Source organism: Alligator sinensis, unplaced genomic scaffold (genome assembly GCF_000455745.1).
Source record: "Alligator sinensis unplaced genomic scaffold, ASM45574v1 scaffold766_1, whole genome shotgun sequence".
In the NCBI taxonomy this organism is placed as follows: domain Eukaryota; kingdom Metazoa; phylum Chordata; order Crocodylia; family Alligatoridae; genus Alligator; species Alligator sinensis.
Window position 1 is genome coordinate 1,024,432 of NW_005842390.1, and position 20,508 is coordinate 1,044,939.

The following is a 20,508-nucleotide window of genomic DNA, read 5'->3' on the forward strand; positions in this document are numbered from 1 at the left end:
CAGCCTGTCAGCCTAGGAGCAGTGGGCCCCAGATGATTGAGATACTGAAAATAACCCTGTCCAGGAGCTCTGCACTGATCTCTCCAAACTTCAACTTTAGTCACTCTGTTGTTGACTTCAGTTTTCTCTTTGTTTATAAATGTAAAGAAATAAAATAAGAAAATTAGTATAAATAAAGTGAAAGAAAAAATGGAATCAGACCCCGAAATGTCTGTTGGATAGGCAGGTCCCAATCCTTGCTATTAAGCCTTGCTGCTGTCCCGTAGTACTCTTTCACAGCACCAGCTTAGAAAGCCAGGACATCTGTAGAGGCACACCAGAGCAGGTCAGTCAGTGTCTGGTTGCTTTTATAGAGGACAGAAGAGACCTGCTTGGTGTTGTCGTGGTCCGCCCTGATGATTCTCACTTCTAAATCCCACGTTTTTTCTTCTCTTAATTCATCTTGGTATTTTTTTTAAGCAAACATTGTTTCCCCATATATTGTAATGCAGTCAATGAGGTATCTGTAAAGTTAACTGTCCTTTTTATGGCCATTATTTGGTCCATACAGAATTGTTATTTTGTAGTAACATTTCAAAAAGCATAACTATGCCATACTAAAAAATTCCATGAATAACATATTAGCCCATGTCTTGTAGTGTTGTTCCTAACCAGACAGCTCTTTAGGGATTTAGTCATCTACGTTTAAAATGACAAGCAGGTTTTTACTACTGCCCATATTTTTCTTTAACTGATCTACTGGTACATTTTCAGTTCTTGTATTTTTAAAATTAATTAATTAATTGAAGAAGCCTTTTTAATCCTCTCATTACTTATGAGATTTTATTTTGAAAGTGGCTTAAAACATCAGCTAATAGTTGAGCCCCCAGTGAACATCGTCTAGACAGTTCACACACACTTTTTCCAAGTAATCTTTTTTTGTACCTTTTGTCAATACTTACCTCTATAGTTAAAGTTTAAATGATGGTATTTCTCAATGACCTAGTCATTTATTCTTTTTTTTCTTTTTTAAAGACTGTTTTTAAAGCAGTTGAGCACCTCAGTGGAATTAAGCTTGCAGTGATTTGCATAAGGTTGTATAGAAATTTAAGTCTTACTTTCTTCTCATCTGTACCTCTGCTTCAGTAATGTGACAAAACAGAGTGACTCCTTTATTTACTTTTGTAGTGTGACCTCACAGTAGATGAAAAGAGGAATGCTTTTTTTCTGTCTTCTTCCCAGTTTGTTTTCCAAAATGGTGCTGTTCTGTGTGTTTTAGCTCCAAGAAGCATCCTATACATTCCTATATTCATAGCATTTTTTAAGCATAGAAGGAACCATATGTGCGGGCCGGGAGCGACCCGAGCCCTTTTCGCGCTGCACGCGGGCTGTGGCCAGCAGCCCGGGCACGCCGGGGTGGAGAGGGAAGGCCTTCGAGCTGGAATTAGGCACGGACGCGTAGCGGTAGTTTTAAAAGATTGTTTACTTACACCGAGATGGCAGTGGTGTAGGCTGGAAAACTTGCTTAAGTTGCAGTTACAGAGAGAAAAAGAAAACAAAACTCGAACCTGCAGGGCACGAGGGTACATCGCATAGGGTTCCGGCGACGGGAAGATGAAAATACGAGGGTACGTCGCAAAGGGTTTCGGCGACGGGAAAATAAACCTGCAGGACTCGAACCCGGGTAGAAGAGCTCTGGAGTCGTCTGGCAAGGACTCACACGAAGTTTGCTAGGCTCCGTGGGTCCGGTTCGTTGCGCGCGGGAGGGATACGTCTAGGAATCTATCGGCGACGGGGAGAGGCTAGAGGCTGATCAGACCTCCGTTGTCTGCTTGAAATGCGCCGGGTCTGTAAGGATCCGCAGCGCTTAGAGATCTTCACACAGCGTGAAGTCTCCTCCTCCCTTGTTCGTGGAGTCTTCCAACTTGGGCGGAAACCACTCAAGCCTCTTATAAGGCTAGCAAGCCAATCACTAGCCGCCACGTGTGAATAATTTAGAACTGGCCAATAATGGGACTCAAATTAGCATACAGATGGCGGGAACTCTTTGCAACGAGCATTTCTGTGCTGCAACAAAGAAATGCACCCTGCAAAGAAAGCTTCAAATTGGCGGGAAATTCTCCCTTGCACCGGGGTTCTCTTCTGCAGCAGAAAACTCCACCGTGCAAGGAAGCTGCAATTTAGCGGGGACAATTTAGCAGTGCCGAAGCACACAAAAACAAAAATCACACCTTTTGGGTTGTGACACCATAGACTAGATAATTTCATCTGTTAATTCCTGCACTGAGCCCACACACAGTTTCTTACTGACCTTGACACACATAATTTGGAAAACCATCCAGCTTTGATTAAAAGACTTCAGGTGACAGAACTGACCCCATCCTAGATGCACCAGTAGTTACTCAAACCATAAAGAATATCCACCTTATTTTCACTATAAATTTGTTCACCATCAGCTTCTAACTTTTGGATCGTGTTATTTCTTTGTTACAAGATCACTTTTTCATTGGGAACATGTTTCCCATTAAGGAATTTATAGCCTGCAATCAAGTAATCGTTTTCTTCTTGATAAACTAGATAAATTGCACTTTGTTAAGACTCTTGCTATAAGGCAGGTTTTTCAGACCTGAAATAATCCTTGTAACTCTTTTTCTTCATTTTTTTCCTTTAATTTTCAATGCCTTTTTTGAATTGCAGAAACCAGAACTAAACGTAGTATAAGTATATTATCTCTAATGCACAGAGGCAATAATGTTACCTCCATTTCCCTTCTTACTATTTCCCTATCTATATATCCCTGCATTGGAGTAGGAGATGCTATTCATTTGGTTTTCACCATAGCCTTCAAGTTTCTTTCAGAGTCCCTGCCTTTTAAACTTCCTGCATGGTGCAAGTATGATTTACTTTATATGTTTCTATATTCAAGGCTTGTACTTGGCTGTACTAAAATGTGTGTTGATCAAATAAGCCCAGTGAAGTGATCTTGAACCCTTGGTATACGTTTGACTCATCCTTATCTATCATTATTTATCATTTTACCCTCAGTTTCTTGTGTCACCTGCAAACTTTAGTAGCAATGATTTTATTCTTTCTTCCAGATCATTAATAAGGATAGTGAAAGCATTAGACCCAAAATGCTCTGGACCTTACTAGGAACTCCCCACTAGATGATCTTTCCTCAGATTTTCCAGTTTATATATAGTCAGAGGGCTGGCTTGATAGCATGTGAGCTGTTTCCTCTTCCAAATCAGAAGTGGCAAACTTGTAGCATGCCTGGCACAGGTGACATGCTCAGGTGCCTAGCCTGCCTATGACTTGGAGCTTCTGGAAGTCACCCCAGGCACTAGGACCATGTGCCCAGAGGTGGCAGAGCTTCCTCAATGCCTCCCGGCAGGTGAAGTACCAACTCTGCCTCCCACCTTGGCCCTGTGCAGTGCTGTGAGCTGGACCCACCACCTACTGCCTCCTGGCTGCAGCCAATGCGGCTCCTGTTTCATTTGCCCAAGTGAGGCACCCCAGTGCCTTGGGGCATTGGTTAGGGCTTCTGCTGGGGAAAAAACTGTTTTCACTGTATTTACAAACCAGTCCTGATACCTTGTTCTGGGTGAGCCCAACCTTTCTAAATAACCAACCACAACCCCTCCCTTCAATAATAGAATTTTATTAATACACAGTGACAGCAAATAAGACTAATGCAAGCAAAGCAAGCAAAATGACTACACAGTCATACTTATTTACTAGGGCTGTGTGAAGCTTCAATCGCTGATTCGATTTGACACAGATTTGGCCCAATTCAGCGGCCAAATCTCAGAATCCGAATCAAATCAGGAGACCCTTTAATCTCTCCAAATCAAATCGTAACCCTCCGAGTAGACTTGGAGAGATTTGATGATTCAGTCATAGACACAGTTTTTTCTACATGCCTCAAGGTACCAGGCAGCTGTTGAATGCTTAGATGCTGGGGCAGATGGAGCATCCCATGGGAGCACGGGGGGGCAGGGGCCCAGCACGCTTGGCGACAGACCCAGAAATGGACCAGAAGCACTTCTGGTCCGCTTCTGGGTTCACCGTGGAGGACCCTCCCCCCGCCCTCCGGCTTGGTGACTGGTGCCTCCTGGGTCTGGGGAGGCACCTGGGGCAGCCCCCCTGCAGCTGATCACCGAACTGAGTGGACGCGGGGGGGTCCCCCATGTGCTCGGCAGTGGACCCTGAAGTGGACCAGAAGTACTTCTGGGTCCACCGCCAAACACGCAGGGGGGGCCCCCCACGTTCCTGTGGGATGCTCCATCCACCCCACTGTCACAGCATTCATGAGCCGTGCCTGGTACCTTGAGGTATGTAGAAAAAGCATTTAAAGCTGTGTCTATGGCTGAATCACTGATTCTCTGAATCGGCGTCGAATCTTCAGGCTGAATCGAATCAGGGCAGTGATCCGAATCAATGAATCAAATCACTGTCCCCCAATTCGGGCCAAATCTAAATTGAATACGGCCTGTTTCATGCACCCCTATTATGTACCAGTTGTAGGATTTCACAAGGAGATGGTACATCTGGCAAGTACGTGAATACCGCATCATTCACGTACATCTGGCCAGTATGTGAATACCGCATCATGGTTCTTGCTTAAAGAACATCATTAGCCTTGAAGGTTGAGGGGGGTCTCCTTTGTTGCTCTGAAAATCCCTCCTTTTATATTCTTTTTCTCTTGGTGATTCTTCATTTCCAGGTACCTTTGATTGGTCATCATACTGTTCATGTTTCCTGTGGTCATCATGCTGTCCATGTTCTGCTCTGTCAGCCTAATCTTTTGTTTCTTTAAACGCATCGTGTGCATACCTTAATTTGGTCATTCCTGGTTTCCAAATTTGGTCATTTCCCCAAAACCGGGATCTTAGAGGCTGTTTGCCAAATTACAGCTGGTCATTGTTACCTAATGCTAATTCTGCATGTTCCTATCTTGTTATTGGTTTTAAGGGAACATTGTGGTTGTCTTGCTGCTGCATGTATTCAGTTTCCCAGGATGTAGGTGCCTATCTGTCTATTAACTTTTGACCCTTAATGGACATCCAGATGAGCACACACATGTAGTTTGTGATGCTGCAAACCACACACACTGCTAATGCACATGTTCCCTGTGCTGTTAATCTGCAGCGTGGCCCGGCTTTTTTTAGACACCGGGATCTTCCAGTTTCAAAAAAAAAAAAAAAAAAAAAGCACCAGAAAGAAGTGGGGTGACACACATGGCAGCAGTGTGTGCCACCTGAACTGGCTAGCCAGAGCCATGCTCCAGATGCCAGTCAGGCTCTGCATGACCAGATTTCTACCTCTGCAGCCCTGGGAAGCTCCAGGTCACTGGCCTCAGCATCCCCTACCCAACTCGGGGCGATTTGCCCTGCACCAGAGTGGGTGTTTAGGGTCATTCCCCAGGGACATCTAGTAGTGGCACAAATATGTGCTGCTGCTATTTTTCTCCAGGGAAACGCATGTTCCCGCTCATGGGGATGTACCCTTAGGTGCTAAAATGGTAAAACATTAATCTTTGCCGTAAACAAACTTTAGAAACCTATTAACCCTTGGTGGTCCCCCTTGACCATTGTTTTAATGCAATATCTATTCTTCCCACTAGCCAATTTCTAAAAGCAAATTTCTAAATATCATCTAGCCATCAACTGACCCCCAGGCTAAGAGAGGTTGCAGCCTGCATGGCCCTGGTGGGGAGCTGAGGCAGGCTGGAGGGGGTTGCTGGACTTCCAAAGGCTTTGTGGGGGCAAGTGTGGATGAGACGGGGTAGGTGGCAGGCAGGTTTGAGGTGCTGGCAGTTCTTGGGGGAGGTGTCAGGGTGCAGGCAGGAGCTCCCTTGTGATTTGGGGGGTGGCTGGGTAGTGACAAGGGTCTTCAGGGGGTGGGGGGTGTCTTCCCTGGCCTAGTGTCCTGCTGGCTGGTTTTGGTTCCCTTGGGAGAGACTTTATTTTGAGCTATTATGCAATCACCTCTATATAACTACTCAAAAAACATAAATCGGGACAAAAATATTTTTTTGAAATAAAATATTTTATAATAGATATTTGGTTTTTATCATGTTATTTTTGTTAAAATGTTAACAATCATTGTTAAAACGTGTTTAAAATGATATCTTCACCATTTATTTTGTGCGCAGTCCTCAACAGCTCACCAAAACTTGTGAAGTGGCCCTCCAGCCGAAATTATGGCCCACTCCTAGGCTGGGGCTTACCTTGCAGCACACCTGCCAAAAAGATTGGGCCCCACTGAATTAGGTGATCCTCTGCAGACCCAGGCAGGGATTCTAGAGAGTGGAGGAGTGGCACGTCGTTGTCTAAAATGAAATAGGTTCAAGTCCACATGTACAGATTTCATATTTTAAGCAACCTCGTAAATGCAAAGCCTGTTCTTGACTGATACAAATATAACTGTCACTGATGGAGTTACCTGTATGCCTACAACATATATTGCAAGTATTTATAAGGATTTTCCTAGACCTAAATTATTCCTTTATGAGACAATATATTCAAATTCATATTGTATTTCATAAAGTCCCAGTATCCTTTCTAAATCTTTTACTTTTTCTGTAATCCTAGTCTCTGATATTGATTTCTGTGGCTCTGTGTTTTTCCGCCTTGTTAGCACTAAGACTCAGGATCTTTTAAAATAAATTATCAACCGTCTTCACTGCAGTCTTTTCTATAATACTTTCTTTCCTGCATCTGCTCAGATGACACTGGCTATATCAAAAACAGAAATAGTTTTCTGTTCTTTTTAGAGCCTTTTGTTATATAGTCCATTTCTTCATTTTATGTTTGCACAAAATTTCTTTGGGTTTATGTTCCTTATGTACATTAGCTGCAAGGTTAGTATTTTCCAAATAATACAGTTTTGGAAGAGGGCAGAGGAAGGAGTATGACGGGGCAAAAACATTTTTCTTCAGCATACTAAAATCAATTTTTGGTGGCAAGGTTAGACCTTCATATTTAATGAATTAATTAAAATAAGTTGATTTAAAATAAGCATACGAGTTCCAACCATTCATTTATATAAGATGTATTTTTACTGCTCTCTAAAATTAATCCCAAAATTAGTGTTGTACGCATCTTTTATTTTAAAAAACCTAAATATTTTTGCTTACTAAAGTATTGGTGCCATTTCAATTTATTTCCCAGTCTTTTAAAATCTGTATATTGTGCATGATAGAGAGAGCTGCTTAGCTTGCAAATAATTGACTAGAATTGCTTCGAGTAATTCTGCTTTTTTGGCTTTTTGTACCTAATCAGAATTGATGTGACTGAAGTGCAAATCTTCATAATAATCATGCATTTACTGGCAGTGATCGGAGGACCACCTTTTTGGCAATCTATGGTAATTTTGTTCACGTTGTATATCATTTAATTTATATATCTGACTATTCTACTTCTTGTCTTTGTATCATCTGGTTTACATCTGGAAAAGCAGTGCATTTACAACACCACCAGTCTTCATTTGTGAGGAAAAGATGTCATGTTTTCATCCCAAATGAAGATGTGGTCTTGAAGAGCTTGAATGACTTTGATATCTGACAAATGGCAATGATCGTGCATTCTGGGTTTGTTATATTAAAATCAGGTATTCTTCTGCATGCTCTACCACCAAGCAGAAAGATACCAAAACCGTTTTCATATTTAAGTTTACCTTTAGGAATGACCTGTCCAGCCATGCAAACCAGCTGTTCTTGGGTACATTCTTATAGCAGCAATATGAAACAATTTAGGTCAGTTAGATTTGGAGGAGAAATATTTGGAAGTAAGAATGTAATGGCTGATCATTACAAAGTGTGGGGGAAGGGGAAGCGGTTAACCCTTGTGGAAGTTAATTTAAGATTTTTTATTTTTTTTTAATGATTGTGACTCCAGTCCTGCATGCTGGTCTTCATGGTTGGACCAAGGCATTCATACAGATCCCAGTTAACTTTAATTAAGGTTACCATACATTTACGGTTCTGTCCATCTGGATCAATTTGCTGGATTGAAGTTCTAAGGATTTCAGCAACTCAGTTTTGTATCAGCACCAGCTGATAACCTCCTGGGGCACTGCTGCAATATCCACTCAGAGATGCGTGTCATGAATTTCTACCATTACCTTCTGAAGTATCATATCCCAAAAGATTTTATGTCCAACTATTGAACTGGCCTGCCCTTGCTTAATTTATGATATCTGAATTCACTGCCTAAGGTGGGCTGCCAAAAGTCAGTTTAGTTTGACAACAAAATTAAAGCTGTTTAGTGAAAAAATACAGTGAATTAATAAGTGGACATTGACATCAATGATGCTACAAACAAAAGATCCAGAATAGGAGCCTGTCTCAACCAAGGCTTTGTCAGGGTATATTTGCATTCAGAGTTTATAGGCAAATTCCACTAAGTGGCTGATGAAGGCCATAAGGTAAATGCCACCTAAAAGGTGTGATTGATCTCTTTTGGACAGAACTATTTCTCAAAGATCCCAGCTGCCTCTTTAATGTTCTCCCTCTTTCCTTGCATCTCCAGATTCATGGAGTATGAGATCATGACATCATAGAGTAAGATCCCTTTTCCTTCCAAGTAGTTGTCCGCATAACATTCTCACATGGAGGTGGGCTCAGCCCCTGGCTCCAGCTCGAGATTATTTTTACTTTGGCAGTGCTGCCTTGTGTAATCCAGCCCTACTCCTTGAACCCTTCCCCTCTCTCTGCACTTAAGGGGCAAAGGGGTTGAATGCATGTCCTGCCCTCCATCCCTCTCAACCACCTGGCTCTGGCAGTTTTGTTGTTGGATTCCTTTTGCAGCCTGCACTTTGCCTACTTACTTGTTTCACGCTTTTTTTTTCTATGCCTTTCTGTTCCCTTTGCTTTATCTTTTCTCCCTCTTGGAAGAGAGGGTTGCTTTTGTTTTTCTCTTTCTTGGAAGAGAAGACTTGCTTTGGGATACTTTCTTCTCTCCCCTCCCCATATTTAAGGGTCTTTTTATTTTGCTCTATGAGGTGCTGCCATTTTGATGACGAATTTTAGGAGACATCCCCATTTTTCCTTGGCCTCTTTTCCGAAGAAATGCTTATCGTTAAGTAACCAAGCTTCAAAACTGCATCTCTTGCAAGGGGTTGATTCCTGTTTCAAATTTCTATTCCTGTTGCCTCCCTTGACTAGGAGAAAGACATGTTCTTGACAAACATGACATTTGTAAATCAAAGAAGAAACAAAAGTTGAAAATCTTCATGTTCCCGGTAGACAAGTCATTGGGTTCCATGTCTGACCCATGTATGAGGGTCTCCATGTGGTACCAGCTCTTCGGGGCATCTTTCTCGGGTGCTATGCTACTTGGCACCATTGTATTGCTCTAGTCTGATACTGTGGAAGCTCTTACGACAAGGGCTAAAGACAAATTGCTGTCCTCCCAGACCTCTCACAGGTCTTGACCTCACCCTCCATGCTGGTAAAAGGTGAAATCGGATCCCTGAAGGCAGTACAGATCATTCTAGTTTTGAGATCTCCTGGTATTTTAGGATCTACAGGGAACTCATAAAATCTCAGCCCTGTCTGCCTCTGCCTCATTCCTTAGCTTTAAAGGATGCTATCCCAAATGAGTCTGGTGAGAAGGTTCACAGAACAGCATGTTGATTCCCTAACTCCATAGTCTGCTGAAGCCAGGATGATCACCCCGTAAGAGACCCAGCACTATAAAAGACACAAGAAGTCCTCTTCAAAGTCAGTACTATCCATTCTCTAAGCAGCTCAGCACCATGGTTCAGGTCCTACACCTTGTACATGCCAGGTCCCATACCATGCCTATATCATCCAGCACCTTTGGCATTGGTACTGCCAATTATTCACCCACGTCCTCAGGAAGCACTGTCCAGTCTTTCTCTGCAGGGTCCTTTGGCGTCACACTTCAGCGTGGCTTCCTCACATCCTTACTGTCACTGAAAGTGAGGTAAAACCCTGTTCTTATTTTACTTCTTAAGGTGCTTGTCTTCTCACTTCGAAGAAGTTGTCCTTCTCTGCAGAGGGGGAGCCAGTACTCTCCTGGTGCCTTCCAACTCTAGCCTCAGGACTTATCTTCCTTTTTAGGGCCAGCATGACTGTACAGGAGGAGCTACAGCCATCGACTCAGTTCCCACCTACACAGGATACTTCTTTCCAGCTTTCATCCCACTCTCTGGCTTGTCCTGTTGTCTCCCTGTAAGGAACCAAGGGAGTTTTTGTTTTCCTGTGACACTGCGCCTCAACCTGCCCCTTCTGCTGATGAATTCTAAGTATGTCTGGAGAGCTCTTCAGGGGCATGGCTAAAGACCGTCATTTATCCCTGAAGGAAACTATAGAGGGCTTGTGACAATATTTTTGTCAGCCACATGGGGACCATAAGTCATTTCCAGACACTGGGCTTCATGGTAAATCAATCTCTGTAGTTTTACGCATCTCTGTCTTCTACTGTTGTTGCTCTCCATTGTTTTCCAAATTAGTGGTGAATTACAGGTCCTACTTTTTACCAATTTTCACAAAGCCTGTTGCAGTTGCAGCTCCATCCTCTCTGATTCCAGCAGGCGGGTGGATAAGTTTGGCAGATGCCAGCTGCTTTTCCCCACAACACTTGCTCCAGTAATCTATTTCCATCCACACTGTATTGAGCTTTCCTTAGCCACATCCCTCCTTCCATCATGACTTCTCTGCTTAAAGTAGTATGTTATTAAAATGGGAAGGAGTAGTACTAGTCTTCCCCCCCCCCCGACTATCCTACAGCTATGTCTCATAAATACTAGTCTTCCTCCCCCCCCGACTATCCTACAGCTATGTCTCATTCCCTCACGAACATCTCAGGTTTCCCCTCCCGCCTTATTTTTACAGGTAATCTTTGAGACTTACTACTGTGTCCCGTTTCATTATTGCTGGTCTGTCCTTTGGGGTGGGGTCCAGTTTGTATGGGTCTTCCTCTTGTAATCTGCGCTGGCACTATGTTTTCTCTCTGCGCGTGGGATTAGGCTTCTGAGCGTGAGCGTTCTCACCCTCTGGCCAGTTTAACTCCCTGGCTCAGGAAGGATCACCCAAGAATTTCTTTTCTACTAGACACTGGTTTGAGAGGCTGCTAGGTAAGTTTTCAGCTTTCCAAAGTTAGAAGCCACATGTTCTTTTTATCCCTTCCCGTGTGACAGCTCTCAAGTGATATTATAATCAATCAATCAATCAAGGAATTTTGCTAATGGGGCACGTGGAAAAATGTTCTTCCCAAATCTTTAAATTTTAACCAATGCTTACTAATTTATAAGGGAGAGGGAGACCATGTGGGGATTTGGAAAAGTGGATTGTTTCAGTTTATATATGTAAGCGAAGCTTTAAATTAGTAGTACACCTTTTAACCTCTTTTATCTCTACTTTTAAGATTCCAGTTGTGAATATTCAGACGAAAATAATCCCAGCTCTTTGTACTGTAGCAGGAACCATATTCTCCTGTACAAACTACTTTGGTGTGATCTTCACAGGTGGCGTTGGTAAAAATGGATCAACTATAGCAGTGAGTGCTTTATTGTGTTTTTATGAATCTGCTGGTGTGGCTTTTTTTAAGTGTGCTATAGTTCTCATGTCTGTTTATAGAAAAACTGACAGGCTTTCATGTTATTTAGCTTAAAGTCTTTTCCTTGTGAAATGTTAGCCTGGATTGGAAACAAAGGATGAATCTTATCAAATCTAAAATATTGAACTTTGGAACTGAGTGTGTACTTTAAAAGTTTTCCATCCAGGAAGAGCACACACCAACTGCTGAAACTTCCTTAGCCTGACGAAGGGTTTTTGAACCTGAAAGCTTGCTTAATAACTATTCTCCAACCATTTGGGTTGGTCTAATAAAAGATATCAAATTCACCCAAGGAACCTTGTCTACTTTAAAAGGATGCTTGCATAGTAGGTGGGTGATTTTAAAACCACCTGTGGTTTTTATATAATATATATTATTGCCATCCAGAATGTCTTACTGTCAGAAATCCATGAGTTTCTCAAACTAATCTCCTTTGTTGTAACCAAAATAAAACTGATTGGTGTGCTGACACACCTTTGGGGTTTTATTCTTCTGACAAGAATATGAACGTGCTGATGTTCCAGAAGAGATCAGCATCAGGCACTTCTTGACAGGCTGCTTTTTTAATGCATTTTTATGGTGGTACTTTTCTGCGAACCTCTTAAGGGTGTGCTGTGTTTGTTTCTATGCCAGTTGGGAGTTAAACTCATTTTCATTTTATAGTTTGTTTTGCTTTGGAGTATTATCTCATAAAACAAAAACTGTAATATTATATGGAAACACCAGTGTGGGTCTCCTGTCAATTTAAGAACAGAATAATCTCATGCCATATAGACAAGCGTGAGAAAATAAAGGCTGCTGCAGGTGTTGCAGTCTGAAGTGGTTTTTAATTTTCCCCTCTACTATGTGCTTGTCTTGGCTTTTGGTTTTTTGTGGGTGAAACAATATGTGGTTCCATCATGCAGCATACAGCCTGTACGTTGAAGGCACCGACCGCATTTTCAAATGACACGATAATCACATTTCACTTCTGCCAGCAAGTGAGTTCAAACAGGAACAGTTTTATGTACCATGCGTCGCTACTTCCACTCACACACGTGCATTTATTTTTGTGGTACGCAGCTTTTGTTAAACTATTCCTTTTACTCTCCGTCTCCCTGTAGGGAACAAGTGTCCTTTCACCCTTCCTTCATATTGGATCAGTGATCGCATTAGCTGCAATGATCTACAAGAAATCCGCTGTGCAGCTCTTTGAAAAGCATCCCTGCCTGTATATACTTATGTTTGGTTTTGTATCTGCCAAAATAACTAATAAATTGGTGGTAAGTGTCTAAGAGTCATTGATTTTGTCTTGCATAAGCACAGCCACAGACTATCTTTACCATTTTGGAAACATTTACCTTCCCCAATTACTCTGCGTTAATTAACCTTACACTTTTGTGCACTAAAGTGTTTCACAATAGTTTCTTTGTCCCGTATGAGACTGAAGTGGTTCTCACTACCACCAGTGCATGCTCTCCTTGAGAACTTTACATAGCTCATTGTTGTATTAGTGTTAATTCATTGAAAGCACTGAGTCAGGTTGGGTTTTTTTAACACTGCTTTCTTCTTTTTATAGGTTGCACATATGACCAAAAGTGAAATGCATCTGCATGACACAGCATTCATAGGTCCAGCACTTTTGTTCCTGGACCAATATTTTAACAGCTTTATTGATGAGTATATTGTACTTTGGGTTGCCCTGGTAAGTATATTGCCATATTTTCTGTTGCTCAATGACATATTAAAGCATGTGTGCTCTTTCATGCATATTGTTTGCATCCATCGGACACAGATCACTTGAATAGAAAAATGTGGGCTGCACATATTCTTGCTTAAACCAGTTTAAAAAGGACTTGTGCTACCTTAGTTTAAATGTGGTTTGGTTGGTGTTATGCCTTCTGTACTTGTTTTAAGCGGGGTTTTAAAGCTACATTGAATATGCTATATTCTAAGTTTAAAACACACAGAAGAAAAACGTGCTAAGAGATTTTACATGCTGAGGTCCACTGCTATTACAACTCAAACTTTAGGTAACAGGTGGAATTCCTGAAAATCTTATATACTAAGAGCACAATTGATCCCAGGCCATGCTTACAGAAGTAGGCTTAAACAGCACTGTCCTTCCTGATCAGATCATTGAAAACTAACTAAATTAGGTTAAAATCAATCTTCCACTTTCTGGATACACTTCCAAAAGAACACAGTACAGGTGCAGTACATAGGTATGCTCTTTACTCTATTTGGGAATCACAGTAAAGTCACTTAGAATGTGTGTTTTAACTGAGAGCTCAGCATATGAAAAAAGTATAGCGTATATAAATTGCACTGCTGAAAATTGACAGTTTCCATTACAGTGCAACACTCAAGCATATTTTAAAACAGCATTGTGTAAATGTCCCAAAGTCAGATCACAATTCTGCTCTTTAAATAGCTGCTTTCCAGAACTAACAGGACATATTACAAAATCTTTATTCAGTTACTACTACTACATTCCATTAGGGAAAAGCAAATATAATTCTAGGCACAAGGCTGGAATAAGTCTGGTATTTTTAGAAACTTGTAAGAATAAACATTTAGTAAAGGAAAACAAAAAGAGTTTTAAGTAGGAGAGGGGGACTTGGCAGGACTCTTGATGCATCTAGATACTCTGTATAATCATAGAGGATAGAGGAAATGTGGTGCTTTTGTGTACTGTATAGATCTGACACGTCATTTTCCCTTGGCAGATATTTTCCCTCTTTGATTTGCTCCGATACTGTGTCAGCGTGTGCAATCAGATCGCTTCCCATCTGCACATCTATGTATTCAGAATCAAGGCCTCTTCTACACATTCTAATCACCATTAGTGACCGTGCTGTCACCAGGATGAGAAATAAGAAACCGTTGTTTTCTTTGAGAGAGAATATGAACATATTTAGGAGACTAAGGCAAAAGGAGCAGATGAGAACAAATCTAATTTATAATAATCAATGTTGTATAACTTTTCTTTGTTACTGGTATCACTCCTTAACTAGTCTCTGCCTATGAGAGGGTGAATTCCAAGTACACTCCAGTCAAATGTACATGTAGTCAACTCTACTGGTTCAGTTCCCAGGAAAGCATGCAGGGAGTAATGCTTTGTCTTTGTAATTACCTTGAATACAGAATAAACTATCTATGGTGAATGAATACCCAGCAAATGAAATTTCTAATGTAGTATATTTACAAGCTGCAATACAATTTGCTTTATAATTTTAATATTTCATCATCTCTTAGTGAAATACTTGTTTAGTGTCCATTTGAAATGTCTTTACTAAAAAGCTGAGCTTGTAAAACAGAGATATCCCACTAGCTTGCACAGCTGAAATAGTGGTAGACACTTTGAGTCCAGATTGATATGGTTCATTTGCTCACATATTGCTGAGGAAAGCAGTTTGTTGCTTAAGAACAGTATATTTTGGTAGGGTCCTGTAAGTGGGTGGAGGCAAATATCGGCATGCAACATAGTGCGGTATCTTTGTCAATTAATTTTATTTTTTTAATAAATATTATCTAAAAAAAAAGACTTATTCTCCATTTTCCTCAATGGAAGGACTTTACAAGCAAATTTTATTGTTCCTTTTTTATGTATGAAACTTAAGCAAAATTTTCTTTTTGCTCTTTAATAAAAAAGAAAATTCTAAGAGCTACAGTAGTCTTTATATGTGTCTACCCTGTCACATTTGACTGAAGTATTTAAACAGAGAGCAGGTTTTTTTATAATGCTTCTCTTATCTATAGCACTTGTCATAAGTTTCTCAAAGATCTTTCTTTGCCTAATTAAAAAGTCTTGCAGCTGAACTCCCAAAGTATATTGCACCCATTTTACATGTGGTAAAAAGTCAGGCACAAAGGGCATTTTTTACATGTGCTGTGAGGGAGGCACTTCAATTTGAAGCGCCACAGCATCTCGTGTATCAGCGTCCCCACACTTCAGAATGGCAGCGGGGGCACTTGAACTAAAACTCATTCGCCACTTTGAACTGCAGGGACATGGATACACAAGATGCGGAGGCTGACGGGAACACAGTAATGACTACACTCCAGCAGACTCGATTTAATCAAGTTGGCTCCGACACGCTGCAATTACAAAGTGTTGGAACAGCAAGGATGTCTACAGGCACCCAAAGAAACTAAGGGCTGGAACCAGCAAAGAACTTAAGCACCTAAACGTTACATGCTGCCATGCCTTACTTAAGTGCTTGGTGCCCAAAGTTTTTGAACCCGAAAGCTTGCTTAATAAATATTCTCCAACTATTTGGGTTGGTCTAATAAAAGATATCAAATTCACCCAAGGAACCTTGTCTGCCTGGTGCCCAAAGTGGAATTCAAAATCTTGAGTGAAGCACCTTGATCTCGTGCACAGTGTAGAAGGAGAGCTCCCTCAGCTGGACTCTGAAGCCCCAAGTACACTGAGCATGAAGCTGTCTAGAGCTAGTCAGTAGGAAACATTGCAGATAAAGGTATGTCTAAAATCTAGCCCCTCGCTGAGAGTTAAATGCCTCACTCAAGACTGCTAGAAAGTGGCTGTTTCCATTTGCAGTCCACAGCCTGAAACCATCTCCTAGGTGCTTAGCTTGTTCTGTGAAAGAATTGGGCAGAGCTCACTTTTTTCTCTTTAAACGTGGCTGAAGGAAGACCTAGTGCCCACCGTTTTTTAACAGTGTAATGTACTTGTTCTTAAACTCTGGTCCTCAGGCCACCCTAAAAGGTGTGTGGATCAGACTGGTACCACACCCCCTTTTCAATTAAAAGTTCAATTAAGGGCAGCTGGTGGAGTGTGGGAACCATTTATCCATTGGTTACATGTATTGCCTAGGAAGTGGGATGGATAGCTAGATTCAATTCACTCTTCAGCTTGAGGGTGTTCAAGCTCACATCTAATCTCCCAAGAGTCCTTGAGCCACCCAGCTTTCTGCTGTTGTGGGTGAGAATACTCTCCATCCCTCATGTTGCATTCTTTGCTGCACAGTCATATAGCTTCAAGATCTGCTGGATCAGTGAAAATGCCCCAAGGGGGATTGTGACTGTATAGCCAGTGGTTGGTTCACTTACCTGAGCGAGAGGAGCCCTGGGTTCTTCTCCCTGCTCCAGAGGTAACAGAAATGGCTCTGGAAGCAGAGATCATAACCTAGCGCTTCCCTACCTTCGGTGACTGCTCTAACATCTAGGCCTCTGGCCCAATTAATTTTGAATTGCTTTCTGTCTGGTAGTCCAGCTTCAGCACCCCAACTAGTCAAGTGTCTGGTGGTTGTGGACATCTCATGGGATAGAAATACCAAGCTGAAGAATTTGAATGTGGTCATTCCAGTTGCAAAACATGCTGAGCTCTAGGCATTATACACAGTGCACTGCTGCTTTGCTTTAATAAAAAAATCAAGCGCACTGTTTCACTTTAGGATTCTGAGGCTCTGCATGTTACAGGTATGCTGGACATGCCTAGTAGATGGAGCCTCTGAAGGACCTGGGCAAGAAATGCCTTAGTTCTGAATCCTGATTGGGGTTGGACATGAAGCTCCCCACTCTCACCAAGGCTGGGGCTGTTTTACCATGGTGCAAAAATGAAGCTAGATGCCTAGGAAATTTTCAAAAAAATAAAAATAAAAAATCAAAGCATTTTTAATGGAGTTTAGGCACCTCCAGCATTAAACGCCAGAATGAGAGGGCTTTCAGGACCAGTTTTGGACTGAGTTGCCTCAAATTACATCCTTTTTTAATCTATCCCTTAATAACTTCCCAGTAGTTTTGATGGGGTCAGTAATAGTCTGGATTTTTCAATTCTATACTTTAACTGGGTCTCACTGAGATACTAGAAGCTACACAGTCTATCAAGCTGTACAGGCAAAATCATGGTGCCAAATATTTCTCCTAAAATGCCATTCATTACATCTTTTGCCATATGCTTGTTTTGTTACTGGTTATATGATAGTCTAAGGGTATATGTGCTGATGCAGAGTTCTAGGGCAGGCCCAGAATTGAACCTGTTGTAATCAGTATTAATTGAACTTTTTGTGAGCACATAAGCTAATTGCAACAGGAGCGTATTCTGCCTTTTAACTTCTAAAATAAAAAAGCAAAACTTAGGCCAGGCACAGCTGTATTAGCCTGTAAAATGACCTCATCAATCATAGATGTGCCAATTCATATGGTCAGCTGCTTACTGGCTACAGTCCTGATGTGTTAAAATTCCTTTTGCCTTGGGAATATGCTGGTCTACAGAACTCCTGTTGCAAGCCAAGGGAACTTCTATGGGACCAGAGGAATTGTATGTTTCTACAGTCTTGATTCCTTGTTTCTATGCAACTTGTGTAGCCATTCACACTAGTGTGACAAGATACAGAATGCCACCAAATGACTCAACAGAGCACGAGGCAGGAAAATCAAGTCCCCACCAATCTGCAAGGGAGCTAAGAGCTAGTTATTCCTCTACTGCTGTTGCCAGTCTGATCCCAGGGGATACAAGTGATGTGAAGAATGCAGTAATGTGCCATGAGTGAGGCCTGGGAAGGAGCAGGGCCAAGCACTCACTTTGGAAATGCATCTAAATTGAAGGCAGCTTATGCTCAGGGAATGTTATAAGATGATGCATTTTACCCCGAGCCTTTCATTTAACCTACTGGGAAGATGTTTTCATCTCTGTCCTGATAACACTTCACTCTTCCCAGGTGGTAGTGTTTGCTCCCTGCTCTTTAGAAGTGTTTCTCCTGTAATCTATGCCATGTAAAGCACACCCAGTTACTATGGTAATATATAAATGCCTGTAATAAATAATGGAATAAATAAACTCTACCCCCTTGCACTTATACAGTATGATACAGTCTTATTTATGCTACAGGTTATCTTAGATATATGTATGGACATAAGACCATACAATTAAATGCAAAAGTGACTGGGATGAGCATGGGCATTATATTTCATGTGTCCAAAGAGACATCAAGTTGTGCATTCAACTCAAAAAACTTCCCTGTTTCTGTATTAACGAGCTACTGGAGGGGCTGTCACAGCAAGAGTCTACTGAACTTCCTGGAGCACCAGACAATGAGTACAAAACTCTCTCTTGAGAACAACACGTAACCTGTACCTCATTGAGCTAGCTTTCCCTCAGAAGCCACAGAGATGATGAGAAAATTTCCTGTGTGTGGGTGACAGAGGGAAACTGAGATGGGAGGTAGGGTAAATGTATAAAAAAATGCAATGACAAGCTGTAAAACACAGACACTGAGCTACTTCCATGGTCCCCACCACTCTGAATGTATGCAGATGATGTTTGGCTGTGGTGCCACAGGTTACCTTGCTTTTCATTTAAAACAGAAATTCAACACTTGCCTTACACTGTGTTCCTATGCATGTCCCACTCCTCTGTCCTAGGCCAATATTATTACACACATTGTAACAGGCATCTTTGTGGGTTTATAAGTAAATGCTCGTTTGAATTTAAAAAAAAGAAAGATAAGAGAAAGTCCTTTAAGAAATGAAAGCTAGTTTCAGACCTTTTTCCTCGGTCAACAATTCAGCAAACCAGGTAACAATGTTCGTGCTCGCTGTAATCAAGTCTGCTGGTTGTTCCTCATTGTCTTTATGGCTTTCAAAACAGGTGAAGAATGGCTTTTGACGGCTTATGGACATGGCTGAAAACGACATGTGATGGCCCTTTTGAAAAAGGCACTTTTTTGTTGTGGGTTTGCCTGAAGGGGAAAATTCTGTGGTCCGATTTTGAACAAAAATGTTCTAACAAAAATGTAATGCAAAACTCTAGAAATCTTAGTTCAGAGATGATACCTTTATTAGACCAACTAAGAAGTCACCAAAAAATTACCTTTTTCTGCAAGCTTTTGGGCGCACACGCCCTTCCTCAGGCTCAGGGAAAATGGTAGAAAGTCCCCATCGGTAGAAAATAAACCTCATTTTTGCATAGAGGAAGCTGAAGGTGGAAGTCTGTTTCTATGGGTCCAGGAGAGTGTCTTTGTGAATTGCTCTTTGATGTACAGGTAAGGCAGGAGTCCTGCCCTGGTGGTGTCAGATGGCAGGGAGGTGTAGAAATCTTTCTTGTTGTTCAGCAATGAAGTTTAAATCCCAAATCAGCATCCTCTGTACAAAAATGAAGTTTATTTTCCAGCTATGGGGACTTTTTACCATCCTGAATTTTCCATGAGCCTGAGGACAGGCATGTGTGCCCAAAAGCTTGCAGAAAAAGATATATATTTTTTGCAATTTCTTAGTTGGTCTAATAAAAGGTATCATCTCTGAACCAAGAGTTCTGGAGTTTTGCATGTTTTTTGTCTCAGACCAACACAGCTACCAAATACATCCCTAACAAAAATGTATTTTTCCAGTGAATTTTCTCAAAATTGAAATCTACTGGTGTGAATTCTGTTAGAAAGCTTTAATTTTTTTGTTTATAGGTTCACACACTTATAACATGCTGCCCTTCACCTGTAGTTTGTATCTAGGGCTTACAACTTACATAAATCCAAGATAAATTTCTTCTACATCCAACTGAATGGGAACTGGGCATAAAGGCATTTAGACTAGAAATCAGAGAAAAGTTACCGAGGATTCGGCTTCTGGCACAAATTTCCTATGGGAGTAAGAAGTGCAAAAAAGCTCAAATGATTTTAAGATGAAAATCAGTAATTTTCTCAATAATATTACAATGCCAATGATAACAGGGGACTGGACTTAAGGACTGGAAGGAAACTATTCCATTCTTATGTTCTTACCCTCAGCAGTGTTCACAGGCCGAATCGCTTAACTTTACATTTTTGGGGACAGGGATGGGCATTTTCTTTTGCATTGGTGTCCTGGTCTGTGATGGGACTCTAGTAATAACAAATCGTAGCTTCAGCAATGTTTCAAGAACATATCTTGGACATCTCTAGAACGTAAATGTAGCAACGACTTCATGCATCAGTGTGTAAGCTTTCAGCAACTTTTTGTAAAA

At 41.4% G+C, this 20,508-nt stretch overlaps 1 protein-coding gene across 2 annotated transcripts in view; it reads left to right on the forward strand.

The window, feature by feature from the left end:
* Positions 1–18,358, forward strand: part of CEPT1 (choline/ethanolamine phosphotransferase 1) — a 57,156-nt gene extending 38,798 nt beyond the window's left edge. Inside the window, exons 5-9 of one of the 2 annotated variants that reach the window (XM_006029644.3) lie at positions 7,266–7,350; positions 11,376–11,507; positions 12,671–12,829; positions 13,126–13,251; positions 14,276–18,358. In XM_006029644.3, the coding sequence (XP_006029706.1) occupies positions 7,266–7,350; positions 11,376–11,507; positions 12,671–12,829; positions 13,126–13,251; positions 14,276–14,395 (622 nt within the window). In that variant the 3' untranslated portion in view covers positions 14,396–18,358. The remainder of the gene's footprint in view (positions 1–7,265; positions 7,351–11,375; positions 11,508–12,670; positions 12,830–13,125; positions 13,252–14,275) is intronic. The other variant, XM_025211159.1, reaches the window with a different exon arrangement.
* Positions 18,359–20,508: the final 2,150 nt, after the last annotated feature.